At 35.2% G+C, this 23,941-nt stretch overlaps 1 protein-coding gene across 50 annotated transcripts in view; it reads right to left on the reverse strand.

Moving 5' to 3' along the window:
* The window catches only part of LOC124157505 (Down syndrome cell adhesion molecule-like protein Dscam2), a 273,890-nt gene that overhangs the window by 76,787 nt on the left and 173,162 nt on the right, over window positions 1-23,941 (reverse strand). For 27 of the 50 annotated variants that reach the window (XM_046532267.1, XM_046532263.1, XM_046532264.1 and 24 more), the window contains one exon: window positions 22,666-22,956. The exons of 9 other annotated variants lie outside the window; for them this stretch is intronic. In XM_046532267.1, coding sequence (XP_046388223.1) covers window positions 22,666-22,956 — 291 coding nt within the window. Of the gene's footprint in view, window positions 1-13,970; window positions 14,259-15,667; window positions 15,956-16,683; window positions 16,972-22,665; window positions 22,957-23,941 lie in introns of all 50 variants that reach the window. 14 more of the 50 variants (XM_046532276.1, XM_046532297.1, XM_046532269.1 and 11 more) reach the window with 3 other exon arrangements.

Consider the following 23,941-nt stretch of genomic DNA (forward strand, 5'->3'; position numbering starts at 1 on the left):
GGTCTCATTCAGGTATCCTTCTCTTTGAATCAACAAAGAAATTAAATACACACATTCCCTTAACATGAGGCCTATTAAAAAAATTACCTGACTTCCATATTTTAAATAGCAAAAAATTTCTTCATCCAAAATAATGTAAGAAAATATATTAGTCCACTTGATTCATTTCTTAATAAGGTTGTCGCAATGGCAAACCATAGCAAAATAATAGTAACTGTAAATTTGCAACGAAAGTACTAATTAATGGAGATGGGGTGAGAGTGAAGGAATAAAAAAATGTGCCAAAAAATAAAAAAGTTCTGGATAGCACAGTGAATAAATGATCACCATTAATTTTGAGAGATGCAGAAACAGAATCTTTGCCAGCTTGGTTTTTTGCTGTGCAAGTGTAGGTTCCAATATGGTGGAATCCCACAGAACGGATGCTAAGAATACTAGTTCGAGTCCCAATCTTGAAAATGTTCACTCCTCTAATGGCACTTGCATCTTGACCATTTACATCCCATGAAATTGTAAGGGGCTCATCACCAATTGCTACAAAACAAGTCTGCTGCACCATCTGACCAGCATTGATCACCCCGCTCCCAAAGGAAAATGGAGCCACAGATGGTAATACTGTAACATAAATGAATTAGGAAGGACAAAGCCTGATAATCTATGATAAATATGCAGCCTTCACATATCGATTTCGATCAGAATAAAAGTTTGGGAACAGCTCTACTAAATAACAGAAAACCTATTACGCATGGACCTAACAACATATTATACATCATAATATAAGTTTTCATGATAGCTACCATCATTATTATGCCAAGCAAATTATAGACATATTACTACTTGGATCCGGCAAACATTTTGAAGTTAACTTAAAATGGAGGGAATAGAACGGAAATCCAACAGAAAACAAACATCAGAATACACTATAAAAAGGTTTTCCACAAAACATAAAAAGTGAGATCTTTTCACTAAAACAAGACTTCACAAAATCAATGCCTCTAAAAATCTACCAAAGTACGAAGCAAACGGTCAAAACAAAAGACATGTATTGCAGCATTGTTTTCCGAGGAAAAAGATGTGACAATAGAAAAATCACACCTCAACAGAATGTGACAGTTGTTATGTACCATTGACCAAGAGCTCAGCACTATGGGAAACGGCACCAGCTGGGTTTCGGGCAAGGCAAGAATAATTCCCAATGTGAGAGGCTGTGACATGGGCAATCGATAGAAAATTAGCTCGAAGGCCAACCATCATTGTAGCTATACGGAGGTGTGGGCTTAGACTCTGCCCACGGAATTTCCACTCCAAATGAAGAGGTGGATCTCCCTTAGGAACATGACATGCTATCTGAACAGTATCTCCAGCGTTGGCAGGGCCATCAAATGAAAACGGGATAATGTAGGGAAGAACTGTAAGAAAGTATCCCATATCAATCGCAATGACAAAAGATTTAAGACAAAATTCCCTCTGGAAACAAATTGGCGTCCAAAAGAACCTTCTTGGTAGAATAAATGGACAAAAACCAATTACAAATTGGCAGAGCATAACATTTTCTGAATGTCTCCACCATCCAATCACTTCAACTCTTTGAGAGACCAAGAAATAGGGCAACTTAATTGACCTGCTGTAACTTTTAACTGCTCTTTGAGCTCAAAAGGAAAGATTTTGGATTAAAAGAGGAAATGCACCATATATGAACTGACTTCCCATCACATAACTACTGAAAAACTAAAAGATATATGGTACTTGAGAATATTCATTGCGGTGGAGAAAATATCATTATTCGATAGAGGATTTTAAGTTTTCAGTTGACGCTACATATATCAATTACTTGATTTTACAAGTTGAAACAAATAAGATTATGGGTTGAGGAAAAAGTACCGAATAGATGCCTTTAGAATTCCAATTTCATGATCAAATTCGTTAATGAAGTATGCAAAATCTCACAGTAAATTAACAGCTAAATCATAAATTATTGTTCTGCATCAATCGCTTTTATATTCAGGCTCCTGATGGGGAAAAACCTGAAAGAGTCCAGTAACAAGGAATCTAATGTAATAAATTACAACGATCAAGCACCTTGATGCCTAAGTAGGTGCACTGATATGTACAAACATTATTGCACATTTACAATCTCTAAACAATAGCACACATGAATATGCAAAAATAAATACAGCTAGTTACATATTTTCTAAGAATACCAGCCACCATTTAATGGTAGGTACTTCAAGTTTTTACTTGTGCATATGCAATGAAAACTTCAAATAAGAACAACTGAGAAGAAGAAAGAGGGACCGCTGTGTGATAATTACACCAGGCTTAAATAACTACACAACCTTCTACCTGAGGAAAATGGTAAGGATCGTGTGAGACAACATAAAAAAAATTTAAGAGCAAATGTGAAGCAATGCATAAGATGGGCAGCATTGAAACTGGTACCATTGACCGCTAAAGAGGCAGTGTAACTCCTAGAGCCAGCTGCATTGCTTGCAGTACAAGTGTAATATCCACCATGTTGAGCCATTACAGCCTCAATTGTAAGCAAACTGGTTCTAGCTCCTATTTTCATCACATTTATCCCTCGTATTGAACTCGCATCTTGGCCATTAAGAGACCATGAGATGTTCATAGGCTGGTCACCTTCCAAAACTGCACAATTTTCTTGAATAAACTGACCAGCATTATATGCCTTTTCACCAAAAGCAAATGGTTTTACCATAGGTAGCACTGAAAAAAATCAATGTAATGAATCCATTACTGCAGAGAGATATTCTTTCAGCACATTACAGTTCCTACCTGAAAAAAATGACCAGACAATACGACTCAACACAAACCTAATTTTAAATCACACATGCCCCAATTACCAGTGTTTTACACTGTTAAAATCTAATCATACAATTCAACTGCAGATTGGATGAATAAACCAACAAGAACTGCATGTAAGAGGCCTGTACACCAAAATAATGAGTCTTCCACAAATGAACTAGCCATAAACTTGGAGCTAGAGAGACTTGAGAAAACATCCAACTCCACAAAAGACCTCTATAAACAACCAATGAAAGCAAAATTTTTCGCAATAGGAATCCTTAAATGTACATTGTGGATCACATACATAGTTGGTGCTAGAAGTCTATAGAAATTATGAAGATATATGTAGATAGATGACCGAAATAGCTAGAAGCAGTAAAAAGTGAGAACACATGGTGCTATGAAGCCTCTTCGACAAAGAGAGATATTCAGACTTTAGGAAGATAAGGAAAATCAACAAGGATATGCAGAATCAAAAGAGGAACTTTGCTAGATGGACTGACGTTGAACTCTAATCCAAAATCCTAACAACTTTATAATATATATGTAATAATAGGTCAAGTTCAATGGGTAAATTGATGTCTGCTTTTGAAAATGTATTTTGTATGTTAAGTATGTGCTGGTTTATTTTGGCAGAATTGTCTATCACCACAATGTGAAATGGTAACAGGTGAAGGAAGGAAGGCCTAAAGAATAACAATCCCAACAAGTGGCCATTATGGGTACCATTGACTAGCACACTGGCCGTCTGACTTGCAGATCCAGCATTATTCTGAGCTGTACATGTGTAGTTCCCAGTGTGAGCAGCCATTGCTGAGACAATTGTCAAGATACTCGATCGGTCGCCCACTTTGGTGGTGGAGATTCCCATGTGAGAAGACAACTCTCCCCCCTGGAAGTTCCACGAAATTTGGAGGGGCCTGTCACCCTTAGATACATGACAGTTGAGCTGGACGCTGTCACCAGAGTTCACCTCCTCATACAGGGGCAGGAGACTGAGCTGGGGCAACACTGGAGTGGGTAGGTTCAGAAGTTATCTTGATTATTCACATAAATTCAAAATGCCAGAATGCAAACCATATGGAATAAGTTTGAGAAATCAAAACAAAAATTCAAGGTTTTTTTTTAGCCTCACTTTTAAAATGACTTTCAAAATAGCCCTATCCCGGAAGCATTGAAAAAAAGCACTACCATTTCCATACATTTAAAGCAGGGAAAAATGTAAAACATAATACAAAAAAATAATCATTCAATGCTGACAAGTCATGTACTCTAAGCCAAATTAAATTTACACGGAAAGGAACTGCTTAAAAAATGAGCTAAAAACAGTACCATTCACTAATAACAGTGATGAGTGGACAGCTGTACCAGCCCGATTTGAAGCTTCGCATGTATATTGGCCAGTATGAGAAGCCCTTACATAATCGATGCTAAGTGTACTTATTCGATCACTCATTTGGGTTATTTTAATCCCCATTCCCGATGATAATTTCTGGTGATTCAATTTCCACTTGATTAGTAATGGAGAATCACCCTTGACTACAGCACAATGAACTACAGCCATTTCTCCTGCTCTAGCAGGTTTGTTTCCAAAGTGGAAAGGTAGTATCTGAGGTAATTCTGCAATAAATTTGATTACATAAAGTTTTGAAACACTTGAGCTGAAACGCACTTAACTCCTGCAATGCCACCAATTGACCATCCACAGTATAATTGATAATATGTCAATAACAGCAGCTAAATGAGATATAGGAATTTGTCAAACGCTATGAGTTGCTTATGAGCAGAAGTGAATTGCAACCTTAGGAGTGCACATGTATTTTTAATTTTTAATTAAATCATGACACGCACTACAAGAAAATATCAAGTCCACATTGATAGTACCAGCAATCTTGCAATAGTAATCAAATAAGAATGATGTCTGCATAAATTTGAGTTTATTAAACAGTAAAAACCCAGAGGAAACTAACAAGATCTCCTAAGTTGTCAAATCAATGATGTAATCACTGGTGGCAATGGCAACGGGGGGTAAAGAGGGCTATAGGCCCCCCTCTCCCAAATTGGATCTCATCTTAAACTAAGAAAAATGGCTTCCAGAAGAGTTAAATTTGGTCAATAACAGGACCTACCCTATGGACTGCACAGTAGCCCCCCCGATAAGTTCTTAGAACCGCCACTAGCAACTGTGTACCTAGTAGCCAAGATAAGACCCACTCAGCCCCTAAAATAAAGATGCGTTGTTTCATCAAGAGAAGCTGGGAATTATGTATTCATACATATAATATGATAGTGAAGCACCTATTTCGATACTGTTTGATCTTTTTAAAATAAAGTCGCAGCTTTCATTTTCATGATGAATGGCAGTAATAGGCATGTGGTGATTTCATGGTTTTATTTCATGAAAATCCCAATCTCCCTTTTGATAGGGCCTAATAACAATCCAAATGGTATCTTATCTTTGTTGGCATACCATTCGATACAAATGTGTCTCTCATTTAACACAAAAGATTTTGATTTAGTCTCTAAGGATATAAACCTAAGGAAAAAAACAGGCCATACGAACAACCTTTGATGAGTTGTTTTCACATGTATTCATGTTGAATCCAGCTCATAATTCACAGGGTTAATCAAGGTCAATGTTTGGGTAGGGGACAGTTAATCACTTTCCACAGCACCTTGGTAATAAGCCATACCTCTATGTGTTAAGGCATCTGAAGTCTGATACGCATAGCCAAGTGGCCATTGGATATTAATAAATTATTTTTAAACATGGTTTCTTAAGCGGAAGAAATAAAAACTTTCATCGAAGAGTCACCCATAAGTTTGTGATCATTTAAATTTTCCGGAAATTACACAATGGCAGCTGTTCTACACCGCCCTTAATCTACCATTGATTGAATACATTCACTTCGCCACTACTCACCTATTCCATAAATACCTCACAAAGCATGATGCATTGACAGCATACATGGCAGCAAGGGTTATTGAATACATTATTTCCAAGGGTAAACTAAAAACTTCACAAGGTAATGGGAGGTACAACAAATTAGCTTCATTGGCTCTTTGTACAAGCAATACATGATGCATTTAAGGCTACAAAATTAAATAACAAAAATTTGAGGAATATGCAATGCTAACTTTAACGATTTTCAAGATAGATTCTGTCAACTATGAACTGATAAATCAAATTCGAACATCAAATCCTTGAAAGAATATGACACTGGCTCAACTCCAAGCCCACTAAAAATAACTCTCAACTGATAATCAATATTGGTTCTAAGTATTTTATCTAATTTACTAAGATGCTGAATACATAAAATTCTGTACATAGAGGTACTTAACTCGGTTAATCTTCCTATACGCCAACAACATTATGAGTCATCATCACATTTAACCTTAGTTTAATAGAGAATTTTAGTAATTTTGGAGAATGATGCCTACATTAACTGGTAGATTAAACACAGTATGAATTAACTTCTTACTTGAAGGCACTATTAGCCAACGAAAAGTCATATGCGTCCACATAATACATAGAATTATAACAAAATCGTGAGATCTTTGGGTGGATCTTAGAAGAAAATGTATGCTGCACAAAACTTACAACATTCCTTAAGTGAAAATGAAGGAAATGGAAACCTCGATTGGAATAATTAGTACAATGAAGATTGAACGAAACAGAGGAACAAAAATTCAGATGGAGGAGTGCAACACTAATCAAATGTTTAAAAAATGCGATATGCCTGATGATCAACACTGAACTCTGAGGTCGTGAAAAAATTAGGTGCGGATGCTGATACGGTGAAATGAAATTTAGAGGTGTATCTCCTAAAGACAACTAAAATAGGACACTGTTTAACATATCCTGTAAATACCTAAAACTTTACTTTATGTTTAAAATTTTAAGATAAAACAATAACAACTGAATAGTTAAAAATTATGTAAGAGGAGTATGAAAGAAAAAAATCAAGAGTACCAACATTCCTAGTGTAAATGTTATGCATGTGTGCATGAGGCTCTTGGGAGTCTGTAAGCAAAGAAGTCCAGAAGATAAAAGATAAAATGTAAAAATATCACAGTTTAAAGTTACCATTTACAATTAACTGCACAGAATGATTGCTAAAACCTGCAGCATTCTTTGCTATACAAGTGTATTGCCCTGAATGGTGAGCTGCGACAGACTCGATACTGAGAGTGCTGATGCGCTGGCTTATTTTAGCAATAGAAACCCCATTGCTAGGTGAAAGTTCTTTCCCGTTAAATTCCCAGGATATAAACACTGGCATATCTCCTTTGAGAACTATACACTGGCCTGCTGCTGTATCCCCATAGTTTGCAGGCTCATCTCCGAATGAAAATGGTGAAATCTGAGGAGCAACTGCAAATTGGATTTAAGTTCATAAGACAAAAAGGAATATAAAACAATGCTAAGGAAATAATGGATTTGGCTTGAGTATATACTCCAGAAGTAAGATAAATACAAGAGGCTTGAGAAAGACCAATCACCTGACATACAGCTACAGTATATGGTATTTTTATTCTATGCACATAAATATTCCTGAAGACAATGACGTAAGGTACCATAAAATATAAATAAAAACTGTCATTTATACTTGCACATATTACAGAGCACTGATGATGTTGATATAATAATGTACTTTACAATAGAATGTTTAATACTACAAGTAGATCTTCAATGAAAATTAGAATAAAACAACATAGAGTGCCAATGATCCACTGTTAAATTAACCAACCAATGTCAATCTGTTATTCCTCAATAATTTCCCCCACTAACTACCCTACTCTCCTTTCCTAATTTCCATTTCCTACCTTCCTCTCTATCGAACACTTTTGCTTGCTCTCACAGACAGTGTTCAAGTCTACAAAACTGGTACATATATATTTTCAAAATTAAAGGTTTCCCTACAGAAGGAAACTGAAAAACCTACATAACAATGTAGTGTTACGATAAACTTCTTGAATCTGTCGCCTTAGCCTGCATCATCTGTTTTCGGGATTATGCGAGGTCTAAACTTGTCACCTTAACTTTAAGGGTTCCAGGGTTGCCCCTGAAGAGACATAAACCAGCTACAGTAGGTTTAGGAACATTGGACTTGAATGCAGTCATCCATCAGCTACCTTGATATCAATTTTAAAGACTTAAATCCAAATTTATAGATTGCCACAGCCTCAAATTACTCACAATCACCATAATTTGATGCAACTAAGACTTGAAACACTTACTACAAAGCAAATTATTAAAGGTGGGTGTACAAAAAAGGATATAATTTGAATCTGAGTTTATGATTCACCATTTAATGTGAACCAACTAGATGGAGCATCTTCAATGCATGTATTTGAAAAAAGACAATAGCCATAGGTGAACTATTTGAAGAATATATTTAAATAAATACTGGCTCATAGACTAAAATTTATGAAATGAGTAATTCAATTTATGTGCAAAAGAACCATAGAAAGCATGGCATTGAAACCATGGTTAAAAGTAAGATGAAAAAATTCATGAATGGATCTTATTTCCTCTTCTTTACCAGGAGTTAAGTGCTCTACTTAGACTCAAATTTGAACAAATAATGATGCAAAATTTTAATTAAATCACAAAAAAAGAAAATAAGTATCTGGAGTTCTTCATTAGAACTTTTTAAATCAGGATCTGGATAAGTTAGAATAATGTTTTGTCAATGATTCAGAGTAGAATTGAGGAGGGGGTCGAAGATTTGACCCATCACTATTCAAAGGACAGTTCAAACCATGGATTCCTAAACATAAAAAAGATACACCTGGAAAGCTATCAGGATAAAATGCCAAAGAATATTATTTTTCTTTGAATGGCATGATTTGGAGTCATGATAGCAAAATCGTTAGATAAAAAATGTGTGAAGAAAGAATACATTTCAAGTAATTTTTCAGAAAATTACCCAGAGACCTAAATGTACCATGTGAAGTCTTTGATTTTCGTATGTACACATTTGTCAACTAATACTTTCCTTGAATAAAGATCAACTAAATTATTAATTAAATCAAGGATTTAAATAGGTAGCTGAAGGAATGACTGGGAAAACAGAAGGGTGAATGTGGAATTAATGGCCAAATGACACCATGCCATTTACCACTGACGTGGAGCGAAGTTGTATAACTGACAAATCCAGCAGCATTCTGGGCTGTACAAGTATAGTTCCCAGAGTGGCCAGCCATTGCTGAGGAAATGGTTAAGATGCTAGACCTGTCACCAACTCTACTTGTTTGGATATGTGCGTGGGAAGCCATGTGGTCTTCTTCACTCTGAAAATTCCAACTTATCTGCAGAGGTTTATCCCCCTTTGCCACATGACAAGTGAGCTGGACACTGTCTCCTGCATTCACCTCATCATAAGGGAAGAAGGGGACGATGATAGGCAGTACTAAGAATGAAATTATGATCTACATGTGAGACAAAATGGCATATAAATACAGAATTCTTTACAATCGCACAAAATTCTTTTCAATCTGAGAGAACAATATTTACCAACTTTTTTACATGAAAAATATTGTATATACGGTCACATGACCTATAAAATAAATGTCAAATGTATTATACCTTTTCTAATTAATATTGGTCCCAGGAACCAAAATATGTACTATTTTTTTACAATGAGAAGTGGAGTTGGAGCATTCATCCACAATAAATGTATTTATCACAATGAAGTCCTATCAATGGATTTTTAATGAAAAAACTGCATTCCACATCAATTGGATACAACTGAATGGTTCATGCAAAATGGTGCCTTTAATGGAGGAGACAATTATTCTACCTTTCATCATTACCTGCAACACATTAGAGGTGATTATAAGAAATACATTACTTAGCTAATAAATATAAGTAGGCTTTAAATTTAGATACCTGCCATTATCTTACTACCAACTAAGCCACTAGATGATATGATTTCAAGATATGATAAAGATGCTGACCGCCAAAGAAATATATACCATAAAAAGCATTAGATGTGGGTCGTAATTTAAATTACAGCTACAATCAGGTACATTTCTTTCTTCAAGAACAAAATCGGGTCTGAAACAGACTGCATGTAATGAAAGAAGGGAGCTGACTAAAGGTCCCAGCTATAGGTAGGAACCAGCTAAGGAAGTTTCTACGATAAACAGGATTGAGAAAGTTTCAAGTGTTCCCATATGTCGGGATAGACAAAGATCATGTCATTGAACATTATCTCCACAGGTGTGTGTAAAATTCCCAACCACTCCTATCATGTGTAAAAATAAAGTTTTACATAAGCCAGATTTCATTATGCCTACACCATGTAATAGCTATGGTCATGCCATGAAACAAATTTATGCAATGCCAGCAATGTTGATTTCTAAAAAATGTTGCCCTCTTTTTAAATGAAAAAGCTACTGGCTTTAATCTTCCAAAGAGAAAATATTTATAGTAATCATTCACCAAACAAACATAAATCTTTAAGCCTCTCTCCACCCTCAGGAGTCCATAAATCTAAATGTTCAAGAATGTGTGGATAAAACCAATTAATAAAAATATATCAATGAGGTTTTGGCAGGTAACGAAGGGGATTGCATTGAAAATTAAAGAATTGCAAAATGAAAATAATAATATCAATAATATGTTTCATCAAAACAGCATGATGGGTAGATCACACAAGCAAAAACAAAAAAATATGAAAAAATCTTTTCAACAGAATACTGTGAATTGTTTGTCTCACAACTGCCAAATTAGAAATTGAAGCACGGAATAGGTAGGAGCAAGTTAAAAATATGAAAGTTACCATTTACTCTCAATTCATCAGTAAAATTGCTAAATCCGGCAGCATTCTTTGCTACACAAGTATATTTTCCTGAGTGATGGGCTGCCACAGATTCTATACTCATAGTACTGATGCGTTGACTCATTTTTGCAATTGAGAGACCATTTTCTGGAGAAAGTTCCTTTCCATTAAACAACCATGATATGAATACAGGCATATCTCCTTTGAAAACTAGACATTGGACGGCTGCTGAATCACCATAATTTGCAGGCTCATCCCCAAATGAAAAGGGAGAAATCTGGGGGGGAACTGTAAAGTGGATAATAACTTATATTGAGGGAATCGTTGAAACAAATTCCTTAGCTCCTAAAAAGGAGTACCTGTACAATGACTCCAAATGAAAAATAAGTCTACCATGAAGAGCCAACATAGAATACACATGATGAACAGAAATCTTGAAGCCCAGCTAAATAATTCATATCAATATTACCCACACCAAATTGCCATCCAACTTGTTACAGTGCTATTAATAGCCCAAAGTAATCTTTCTGTTTATAACGTGAATATTCTTTCTGTACACAGTAAACAATGGTAAATGGAAGCCACTAGTGCTTTTCAGGGCCTTCAGTTGAGAGTACTTAATTAAAGAGAAGAAATGTTTGCTTTTCCTCAAAGAGATAATTTCCTAAACATGCTTTACTTAAGATGGGCATTTATAATTAACAGATATGCTAAATTCTATTTGATGAAGTAGATAATGGCTGACAATGTAAATTATGTCTGGTTTGGTTATTTAAGCTTCAACAACCTAATTCTCCAAAAGTAGTGATGATTTGCCTCCCTGGCAGAGTCATGTGAATAATCAAGATGAGATGTGGAAGAGGAGGAATTTGTCCTTTTGTGAGATGGCATATGAATCATGGATGATTTAGATCTGAGTGGGTGCATTCATTTTTAGAAAACATACGCATCACTCCAATTACCATTTACATGAAGAGTTGTAGTATGACTGGCAATTCCTGCACCGTTCTGAGCTGTGCATGTATAGTTCCCTGAATGGGCAGCCACAGCAGAAGAAATTATAAGTATGCTAGATCTGTCACCCACTCTATTTGTTTGAATGAGAGCATGGGAAGCCAAGTGGTCTTCTTCACTCTGAAAATTCCAATTTATCTGCAGAGGTTTGTCTCCTTTTGCGACATGGCAAGTGAGCTGGACACTATCCCCAGCATTCACCTCATCATAAGGGAAGAAGGGGATGATGACTGGCATTACTAAGGAAAAATGAGGTGGTGACTCAGGTAATATCAAGGATGGCTGATTATGAAACTGAAAAGGTATGATTAATTCATCACACTTTCATTTACACAACTAACAAAGTTTCTTGGAAGAGACATTTTAACAATACAAAACCATCAAGTCAGGCATAAGATACTAATGCAAGTGCAATGGAGACTCTGATTACTTATTGGTATATTTAAATTAGCTAAAAAGTGAAAACTATACTGAAGAGAGAGCAACATGGGGCCCCACATCCCCAATGAATCTTGATTATTACAATGTTGAGAGTTTTTACAAGGGCGAGAGGAAAAATACGTCGTAAGCACTGTAGGAGTCTTGCATGTTACCTCATTTTACAGTTCACATACTTGCAGGGTCCAAGGATAATGGAAAGTGCTGAAAGAGCCTCAGACTTCAGGAGGCTGTTCAGGGTCCTTGAACTCAAGATTTTCACGAGTTATTTAACTATGCACGTTCAATATCATGGAAAAGAGGGGACTCCGGAAACGGGACACTTGGCACGCATGTGATGACCTAGCTTGGATGTCACTATTTGCCACTGTTGGCACCATATTAAGTCGCAAATTTTGAGAGCATATTTAAAATCAAATGGAAAGTTTTCAACATGCTTTACTTAACATGGGTATATATATATATTGGACTGAAATCAAACAATTCAGGAAGTAAAGAAACATTACAAATAATAACGAACTAAAAATGATACCCTGAGTTCTCTATTAATACTTAATATATCAATACACCTACGATACAATGAGATATGACTATATGTACTCATATTCACAGTAATCTTATTCTTCATAGACCCACACATAATGACATGGGTACCTTAAGTCTGATTCTAATTAAAAATACTTGACTAATTTATTATCCTTGAGAACTACCTACGATATTAGAGATTGAGCAAAAATAAATTTTACACTAAAGGAAATGTTGGACAACAGTTTGGGGAGGCAGGGAAAACCACTAAAGTCGAACAATTAAATTAGTAACTGGGTGAGAGAGAAAATTAGTTAAATAAAAATTTAAAACATTTAAACTAGACTGAATAATGCTGAAGAAGATATCGAAAGTGCAAAACCGACTCAACACTAAATAATATACACGTACATGGATACTCTGATACACCACTCTATCCACGCAGATCTTCATGAAAACATTGAAAAGAAATTCACACAAAAGTTGAGAAATCTGCCAAAACAAATATCCAAGGTACCAGAACTGGCTCACAGTGAATATTAGATTGACCCTGCCACTACAAGAAAATTTGGAATCAAACAGAAAAACATTAATATTTGTGGTGAAGACCAAGGAGAGATCTTATGATTTGAGTCAACCCAGAGCTGAAGACAGACTTTTTGATTATAGTGTCATTGAAATAATTGAAGGTGGCTCATAATTACCTGCCCTGTCAATTTATTGTCCATCTCAGACAGATTTTCGAGTATTACTGGATAACTTTATAGAAGGAATTTGAGAAGAACTTGGGCAAAGTAATTCTGCACAGCACTGCCTGCAAGTCATAGCCAACATAAAAAGACCTTTCAATCCCATAATGAATGCAATGCAAAAGTTTTAAAATTTCTTGTTGACAGTTCCAATTTATAACTCTGAGCATGTATGCCAAGCTTCAATAAGTGAATCATAGGACGACGGAATAGTCATGTAGACAAATTTTAAGTCTGATTTATGAGAACTTCCAATGACATAGGCAAATTTTATCCAAATGCATTCACTTGTATGTTAGAAATCTATCTAACTTTAGCACAAGGAAATCCAAGCTCCTTGACATTTCATATCAATCCTATTATCCTATAAACTTCATTAGGGACACAGTGATTACTGGTATGATTTTTTGGAGAAGAATAAGATAATGGAGAAACATAAAGATGTACATATATATATGAGATAGAGAATGCAAATAGGGGATTGGTATTAGGAGGAGTATGCACTTAACTATGCAGTTAACTTTGAAAATAACAAGAGTAAATAACCATACGAAAAAAGCAAGATGTTTGTTTCACAAAATGATATTCCAGAAAGTAAACTGTCTTCTCCTAGAATACTGTTCAAACACTTCGCAAAGATCTTTACCGTTGACACTCAACTCCACTGAGTAATTACTGAAACCAGCTGAATTTTTGGCTATACAAGTGTATTTCCCAGCATGACGGGCTGAAACGGACTCAATGCTTAAAGCACTGGTACGCTGAGTTAGCTTGACAATTGAAATTCCATTTCCAGATGATAGTTCCTTGCCATTAAATACCCAGGATATGAAAACAGGCATGTCCCCCTTGAAAACTATACACTGGACTCCTGATGTGTCACCAGGATTTGCCAGTTCATCTCCAAAGGTAAATGGTGAAATTTGAGGTGGAACTGCAAAATCAATGTATTTAATTCCTTGCATTAAAAAGAGAAGAGGAGTCTCTCAAGAAGACAAACAATGGTGTACTCTAAATTTTGCAATGTGGTAATTCTGAGGAATACAATAAAAACATTAATGATTTATGAGCAGATATTTTTAAGTACGGTGATTGTATTTTTCATCCTCAAAAAACTTTCAATGGGTGGAATATCTTTCTCTGAAAAAAATTCCAAAAATTTGGATAAGAAATAATAATATATAGAAACAAGGTTAGTACCATGGGGTTAGATGACAAAATAACAATCGCATAGAGGCTACTTCAAATGAGAAGTAACCACAAACATAACAATCTCAACGGCTGTAATGAAATAAAATGGAATAATGGAGAAAATAAGTTTCCATTTCACAACATCAGGCTTCAATTCATGGAAGTTATTCATATTCATAATTATATTTGTATTTTTTCACTAACCTTAAATATTTGCACAACATATCTCATTGCTAACAGGGCATCATCAGATACAATTGCCCTAAAATTTAGTGGATAAATACTAATGTAATGATGAATATGGAGAAAATTCACTGATAACCAATTTTGATACAGAGCACATTCAATTGAAAGTTTCTTTAAGTACTTTTTCATATTCATTTGCATTAGCATCAGAGCTGCTGATATTTCTCACTAGCCACATTGATATTTCATGATGGATCCAAGTCAAAGACGAAGAAAATGTCATAAATGATAAAGAAAAATTGAAATGAGATCTTAATTTGAAGACGACTAAACCATAAACGCAATGTAATTTGTGTATGTGAATGATGTATTGGAATTATAATATCAAACATCACCACTCTCTGCCAATGTCTGAAAGCAGCTGAGAGTTATCTTAATCACATTTCACAGAGCTGTATTCAGTGCTAAAACATGAATAATCCTCTGAGCAGAATGGAGAGCTGAAGCACATGCATGACTTCACGCTTTCCTGGAAAAGAAATAGGTGAAATTTTCTTTAATGCACCAACAGATAAGTTGGTTGGGTATGGCCGTTAGTGAATGTTTCCATTAAAAAATATTCCGTGAGCTGAAAGAACAATTTTTCAATAGGCAAGAACTCGCTCTCATTCCTGAATCTAGGAAGCTGAACAAAACTATCAAAAGAAGCACTTTTGATGAATACTTCAAGGTCAAAATTAAAAAAAAATACTTTTTGCTGATGTCTGTGCATATTTTTTTTATACAAGTATTTGGGAAATTGAAAAAAGGTGAGAAAAGAATGTGTTTATCAATATCAGTATCAATGATAATGATGAATGGGAAATGAATTCAGTTACAAACAAGAAATACTAGGTAGGGAATAGCAAAGATAATGCATAAATCAGAAAAAATAAAAAAAGAAGAAAGAATTACTGCACAATTTACCGTTGACTTTCAACTGGGCAGTGTGATTACTGTACCCAGCAGCATTCTTAGCTACACAAGTATACTGCCCAGTGTGTTGAGCAGCTAATGAATCTATACTCAAAAGACTTATACGCTGAGTGATTTTTGCAATTGAAACACCATTTCCTGATGATAATTCCTTTCCATTTAATTTCCAAGAGATAAATACTGGCAAGTCTCCTTTGAACACTGTGCATTGGACTGCAGAAGTGTCACCATAATTTGCAGGTTCATCTCCAAATGAAAATGGTGATATTTGAGGGGCGACTGTAAAGTGGAGAGGAGATTTTTTTCACATGAAATCATTAGGTAGTTATTACTTAATTTTTCAATGAAAATTTGTAAACGACTGCTACGTCTGTTTGATGCATTCCATCCAGTCACCAAAATGTCAGCAGAAGAATTTACCAATGATCTACCACAGTAAGACTGAAATAAAAAATGCGTTTATTGTTTCACGAGGGAATCTGTGAAATGAAAACTCATTTTCTAGTATGCAAGTATTTACTTGTGACGGAAAGTATAGAAATAACTCAAGACCCACGCTACCAAAAATCATTTAAAGCAAAAAGAAAATGAACTGCAGTGTAAAGGTTTGAAAGTTTCCCCACAAATAATTCCCTAAATTTTGTCATGGACAGAGTATGCTGTCATGGTAGGTTGTTTCCTGTAGCTGGCTGAGAGATCAAGACCGTGGACTATGTTCTTGATACGAAAGTTCCTTCCTAAAAATCTGCTTGAAATATGAGTAATGCTGCTTCACCAAATGATGTCAAATAAAGCACTCACAAGATTGGATTGATTGCAAATGCATGTGTCAAGGTTAAAGTAATACTTATAACGTAATCTGTATGAAGTGATATATATGTGTCTGTATGCAAATATAAATCATTGCAAAAACATTGCCATCCATCTATGAATAGCAATAGAAGAAAACTAGATAAAAATCATAAATATTAATCCGTTAATATTTAATTAGTGGCATAGCAGGTTACCATTGACACTCAGACGAGCAGTAAAATTGCTATATCCAGCAGCATTTTTTGCAACACAAGAATATTCTCCAGAGTGCCTGGCTGAGGCAGACTCTATGCTCAGAACACTTGTGCGTTGATTAATTTTGGCCATGGAAATACCACTGCCTTGGGTTAATTCCTTTCCATTGAACACCCAAGAAATAAATATGGGTAAATCTCCTTTGAAAACCATGCATGTCACCCCTGATATGTCACCATAGTTGGCAGGTTCATCTCCAAAAGAAAACGGAGCTATCTGGGGGGCAACTGCAATAAGTGAATGACAATTCATTTAACAACAATCATTTTATACCTTACTGATGAGGTCCTGATAGTTTTTAAGTCTGGAACAAACTGAGGCAAAATTTACATTTTTAAAATATGCATTGGTAAGTATTACCTAACAATTTCATTTATTACATTAATATCAGTAATGAAATAGGGCAACGGGGTTGACCATAAAACTAGCTAAATTATTTTGCTATCTCCATTACTGAAACGTAGTTTGGTCTGACCAAAAAACATTATCATAAATACCCTGCTTAGGCACTGTACTCCACTATTTTGCCATTTCGTCCACTAAGTATTAAATTAAAAAATTATGAAAAATTAAAACAATAATTAGGTTGGGTAAAGAGAAACAACAAGGAATATGTACTGTTGGAAATTCTAAATTTTACTGATTGAGAAGACAGAACCAGGGAGAGTAATTTTGAGGACCACCATCACCATCTACCACTTTTCCTCTTCTGATAGATGTAACAATATTTCTTACAAAAAAATTATAATACTAAAATATTTTTAGCAAAAATGCACAGTAAGGAATTTCTACAAGCAACGTATGACTTCAGAACAGGTTCATTTTCTGCTTTTCAGATGCTGTGTCTTTCAACCCAAAATTAAAAGATTCACCACAGAAATTGAGATACTGGAGTCAACTTCGAATGGAGATGAACAACTTTGGGTAATAGTGAGTGTCAAGATCTCAAAAAATTACACCAACTGCTAAAAAAATCCAACTGCAGAGAGATTACCTAGAGACATCCCAGAGCTTATCAACATAATGAAGTTGGGAAGTGAAACATGTAATGTAGGAGTACCAACAGATGTGAAATAGATGGGATTTTAGAAAAAGTTCCTGTGGCCTAGACGAGAATTATTAAATCCTAAAATACATACATACTCCATACATAGTGACCACACTGCTGACACTAATGGAGCACATTGACTATTTCTATGGCCTTCCTATCTTCTTAATGATTCCTACCTGATGTTGTACGCCAAGAAAATACATAGCTGCACTATTTTCCAAAGGGATTGCCAAATAAAAATCAATTGATGAAACTAGTGAGGCATGCCAACGAAAGTTCAGAAAAACTAGGTGCAAAGTAGTTGAAGTTCATTTAAAAGTAATTGAAAGAGTTACCATTGACAATTAATACTGCTTTATGAGAAGAGACACCCACAGGGTTGCTAGCTCTGCATTCGTAAGTTCCTTGATGATGAAATGATGCTGACTGAATGGTTAAAATGCTTGTCCTGGATCCCAATTTGAAAGTGCTCACACCTCTCACAAATGATATATCATTACCGTTCAAGAACCATTTGATTTCAATTGGCTCATCCCCTTCCATGACAGCACAATACTGCTGGACAGACTGCCTTTCATTGTAGGGCTTCTGACCAAATGTAAATGGTGAAATTTGAGGCAAAACTGGAAAAACCCATCATTTTAAAGTTGGTTACCATAATCGTTGAAATTGGCTATATCAAATGAAACAGGCCAAAATTTTAAAGGCATAATGCAAAAAATATTAACTCTTTCATTGTATTATTGAAGCATGTATCTTCAAAGCTTGATGAAATCTCTATGCATATGAGGAGTAAGCCTTGTAATGCAGTATACTTCTATAAAAATGCCCTTAGCAGGAAAAGCCAAATATCCACTTCAATGTTACAGCCATTCATAGAAAAATGATATAGAAAACTTGCAACACCATTGTTATATTTTCCTTTGAGATGGGAAAGCAGAGGCACATATTTGAAATCCTAGATATCATCTTCATGGATTTTAATCCTTATTTTAAGGATTTCTGTCTGCATTGCTTGTCTTGGGAAAATTTCAAACAATCCAGCTCTCTGCCATAAAACTTCCTCAACACAGTACGGTACTTGGCAAAATGCTGTTAGCAATGAAATGAGCTGGAGTTGGTGGAGAACTGTGCAGATTGAAAAGGTTACCATGGTGACCATGACAAGTGTCCATTATGGAGGGCTATCTGTCAATAAATCTAATGGCAACCAAAAAGATCCCTTCATAACGTATACAATAGCTTTTTACAGTGGACAGCAAGGTTTAATTCATCTGAAGGTAGCCATAATGGCTAATTGATGTTTTATATCGTAATTCCACACTATCGTAATACACAGCAAAAAGTCAAAATGTCTGAAAGAAGCCATGGGATATGAAAGTTTTGGTAGCCATTCTAATTTATTTCAAATTTCAAACCTCTACAGCTTACCTGATAAGCTTCAGAAGGTAGTAGCTCTAAATTGCTATTTTTTAAATTTCAAAAGTATGTCCTAATTCACTTCAATCATGCTCAGAATGTTATCGAAATTGGTGTCACAAGATGGTAGGACTGAACAATCTTTCAGGCTAATGCGACAAAACTTTTCTTTCAATATGATATGACGCAGTGAGGTACAATGCTTAGTTATGCTGCTCAATAGACCACAGTGAATCAGGAATGACTATGCCTGAGGATGCAAAATCTGGTGTGCTTTCAGTTATGTGATCACCAATGAGGTGTATTGTGTTCCATAGACTCCAAAAAAATACCAAAGTGATGAGTATAGATTGTTAAAAACATATCAAAATATGTATATAAATGAGGCATAAAGATGTATCAGAAGTAAAAAAATAAATGGGTTATGAAAAAACAACTTAGCTCTATTCGAGGCCATTTGTATGCAACAATGACACATCATAATTCAGAGGGTACAATAATACAGAAAAACCAAAAGCAGGAATTACCATTAACCTTCAACTGCGCTGTATGATTACTATAGCCAGCAGCATTCTTGGCAATACAAGTATAAGTTCCGGAATGGCGAGCTGCCACTGATTCTATGCTTAGGAGACTTATGCGTTGAGTCATTTTGGCAATTGAGACGCCATTTCCTGATGTTAAATCCTTTCCGTTAAAAACCCAAGATATAAAGACAGGCAAATCCCCTTTGAAAACTCCACACTGAACAGCTGACATATCACCATAATTGGCAGGTTCCTCTCCAAATGAAAATGGTGTGATTTGAGGAGCAACTGTAGAGTGAACATCAATGCTCATAATTGTAAAAATATTCACGAAGTCAATGAATAATTTACCAGTATCATCCCTTGTTTTAGGTATGAATATTAGGAAAGGATACTTTCCATTACAATACGCCAAATAACTCATCTAAAATAAAACAAAAACTTGAAAATTAATGTAGTAGAATTTTTTTTGCAAAAACAAAGACATGTTCGAGTCTTACATTTTAGTGATGAATTGCTCAATATGAACTTTAATGAATGGATAATTTCTAACACATGATGAAAAATTATATTGAATTTTAAAAGTCCAAAAAGTTGAAAAAATTCTTTGATGAAGCAGCACACCTCCAAAACAAAAATCGCAGTTGGCAACACATATCAATACTATAATCGCCTTTCTTGAAATAAGGTATGCATATGGAATGCAGCCCATAATTATTAATTATCAAGTCATTATTACAGATAGAAAGGATGAAAAATACACACCAATGGGCTATCATATAGATATTTTGAAGATACTAATGAAATATAAGATTAAGAATATTTATTCTTACCCCAGTGAAGAAACAAAAGAAGTGTCAATTTGAAAAATAGGTAATACATACACACTCATAAAGGAGGTCTTCAGGAACTTAAGGCACAGTAGAGAGAATACAAAGAATTCTGTCAAATTTAAGACTTCAAAATAGGTGCTCAGCATAAAAGACACTCAATGTAAATTAACCAAAACCATAATTCAGTAATTACGTACAGGGACCAAATCACCAAAGAATTTTCTCTAGAATAATCCATTCACACAACTATAGCCCTTCTTCCAAAAAATCCAACAATTAAATACGTAATAACTTAAAGTGCATTTCACAAATGATTTTCTGGTAGAATAGGGAAAGCTAGCCATTAAAGTTTCATCTGTGTAAACAAGGAAATATCAATAGAAAGATTATTATAGACATGGAGAGACACCTTCTTTCCTGATTGACCAATGCATTTGTATAGAAAAATAGTTCTGTTTCCTTTTAACATATCTCAGATCAACATCTTGTTTGGTAAAATGATAAAGTCAATACATATTAATTATCTAAGTTATCCTAAGGCTATTCCAAAGTTCAGGAGTGGCTGAGCATCAACTAAAAAAAACCACCTCATGTATTCAATGATGCCTAATACAGTGGAACCTCGTTAAAGCGAGTACGGGCTATAGCGACACCCCCGTTATTACGAGAGATAGCCGATGCACCGTCAATTGACCCTATAATAAGCGTGTTAAAAAATTCGTTTTTACGAGACCCTTTCGGTGTTGGCTCTCGCTATAGCGAGGGTTTCACCGCCGGAAGACTTTCATCAAGACTCCTTAACCTCTGTAATTTCTAGCGATCTGTTAGAAATGAAGTTAACGGAGTGCTCAGTCTCAAATTTATGTGGTAAACTGTCGTTCGATAAATGTAATGATTGACGAAACAATGCTTTGCATGATTTTTATTCAGTGCGGCGCTTATAAATTGTTTGAATAGTTAATCGTTATTTGAGTAAGGAAATTTAGTGATGCAAAAAAACATCGCCTTTCGTCTGGATTAAAGCTTACGTTTATCGGATAGATGTTTATCTGTCGCCGCACCACTCCTGTTCCTGTATATCTGTTCGCAACAGGTATATTGGCTATTATTTGCTCCACCTCCGGTAAAGCGACAATTCGCTATAGCGAGTGTTTATTAGTGCACCGTGGGGTGTCGTTATATCGAGGTTGCACTGTAAATAAATATTTGGCAAAGGCTATTAATGATACCCTAAGGATGTCAAAAAAATTTGGGAAGGTAATATTAACTAAAGAGCATGGGAAGTAACATCATCCAAGGAGAAGAGCCAGATCTCAAAGCAATATAAAATAGCTTAAGATATGAAGAATAAATAATAAGAAAAAAATAGCTGAAAATATGAACACAACAAACATAAAAGTGGAATCTATATCAAGTCTAATTAGGGGATACATGAGGTCGAAGACTCTATAGACAAACACCACAGTGAAGAGGATAATGGCACGAGTAGCCATTCAGACAGGAGAACTTAATCCAATCCTGTTATGGAAAATCCACTCTGAATTTTCATACACAATATAAAAAGAGACCACCAAATTCTTAAGCAACATATGAGTAAGGCATAGGGTGAATCCCTGAATGCTGTTGGTGTTTAGACTAACACGGAACATTCACAAAGTGTCCTCCGCCGCTTTCGTTCAAATTTGGTAGGATGGTAATTTTGATGGTGATTTTGTAAGAATAAAATTCAGGGAGGAGAATCTCCAAGAAGAATTTTTCCAAGAGCTTTTTTCACCAGAAGTCTTTCCATGAGAAAAAGGATTTATGAAGAGAATTTGATGTAACACTCAGAGTCAGAGCATTTTTGACTCTAAAATTGCTAAAGAGTGGTTTTATGTCAATGGCAAAAGTATGAAAAGTGTCAAATGTAAGCCTATTTGTAGCAATTCACAGTACCGGAAGAGATTACTTTTTTTCTTCGATGAGACAATCTCATAACAAATTATGGATGGAAGAATGTTTCAAAATTCTAAAAGAATGGAACTAAGGAAAGGATTAAAGGATTTAGGTAATTATATAAGGGGGAATCAGTTTTCAAACCAAGCCAATTACCATTGACATTTAGAGTAACTGTGTGACTGGCAAATCCAGCTGCATTCTGAGCAGTGCAAGTATAGTTCCCAGAGTGTCCAGCTACAGCTGAAGAAATGGTCAATATGCTAGATCTGTCACCCACTTTGCTAGTTTGAATGAGAGCATGAGAAGCTAGTTGGTCTTCTTCACTCTGGAAATTCCAGTTTATCTGCAGGGGCTTATCGCCTTTTGCTACATGGCAATTTAACTGCACACTATCCCCAGCATTTACCTCATCATATGGGTAGAATGGAATGATGAACGGCAAAACTACAAATGCAACCACAATTTGATTACTAGGAGTTGTTGGTCAGTACAGTAACATTTGGTTATATGGAATCTTTGTCATGTGGAGAATCTAATGGGAAGATACAAGGAGAATTCATCATTTTTTGAAACATAAACCAGAAATTCATCACCGTTACCTTTTCACCCACACGTGTGATCTATATGACAATGACACATCAAATTCCTTAACACTGGAAAGTGAAATAACTGATATGATGCAGTCAAATGGGAAAATAATGTATTTTCATGAATTTGCAATTCAGAAGTTCATCTAGGTTTGCTACATGTCTGAAAATTGTGCAATAAAAAATTATTTATTTCCAGAAATGTTCCAGGCATTCCGTTCTAGATTAAAATTAGCAAAGTCAAATTTCATAATTCCAAAATTATGTTTCCCACAGGAGATGACAATTCATAGATGCTGAAGTGGCCATGCTGGTAATGCAAGTCTCTCAATAAGATAGTAAATAGACATTTGTGCCAGTAAATCAGAGACAAAAATAAGTAAAATAAAAATGTTAGTATGTATTAACACAGGGTAAACATGCTATTATTTTTTCTAAAGCTGAGTTGCTGTTTTAAGATGAGTTGCAAAAATTACAAACAAAACACCATTTACCATCTTGACATTCCATTAAATTATTTGACTACCAACCGATTGTGTTTGTAGTGAATTAAGTATCATTCCACAGCTTAGAGACGGAAGAGAAAAATAAAAATGAAGGTGCAAACCTTCCTCTTCTAATTCAGAATAACTTATTTTTCAATGATTCATACAATGATTGCTCATATACAATTCCTACACCCAATAATACAAGGCAAAACTATAATGGAAAAATCCTTTTTCTTAAAAGAAAAATTTCTTTGTTTGGACCTACATTCCTATTTCTTTGGATTAATAGTACCCCGACAACACCAAGGAAAATGTATTAACTTGACATTATCCAGTGGCTAATTATCCTAACAA

The sequence above is a fragment of the Ischnura elegans genome, chromosome 4 (assembly GCF_921293095.1).
Source record: "Ischnura elegans chromosome 4, ioIscEleg1.1, whole genome shotgun sequence".
NCBI classification, from domain to species: Eukaryota; Metazoa; Arthropoda; class Insecta; order Odonata; family Coenagrionidae; genus Ischnura; species Ischnura elegans.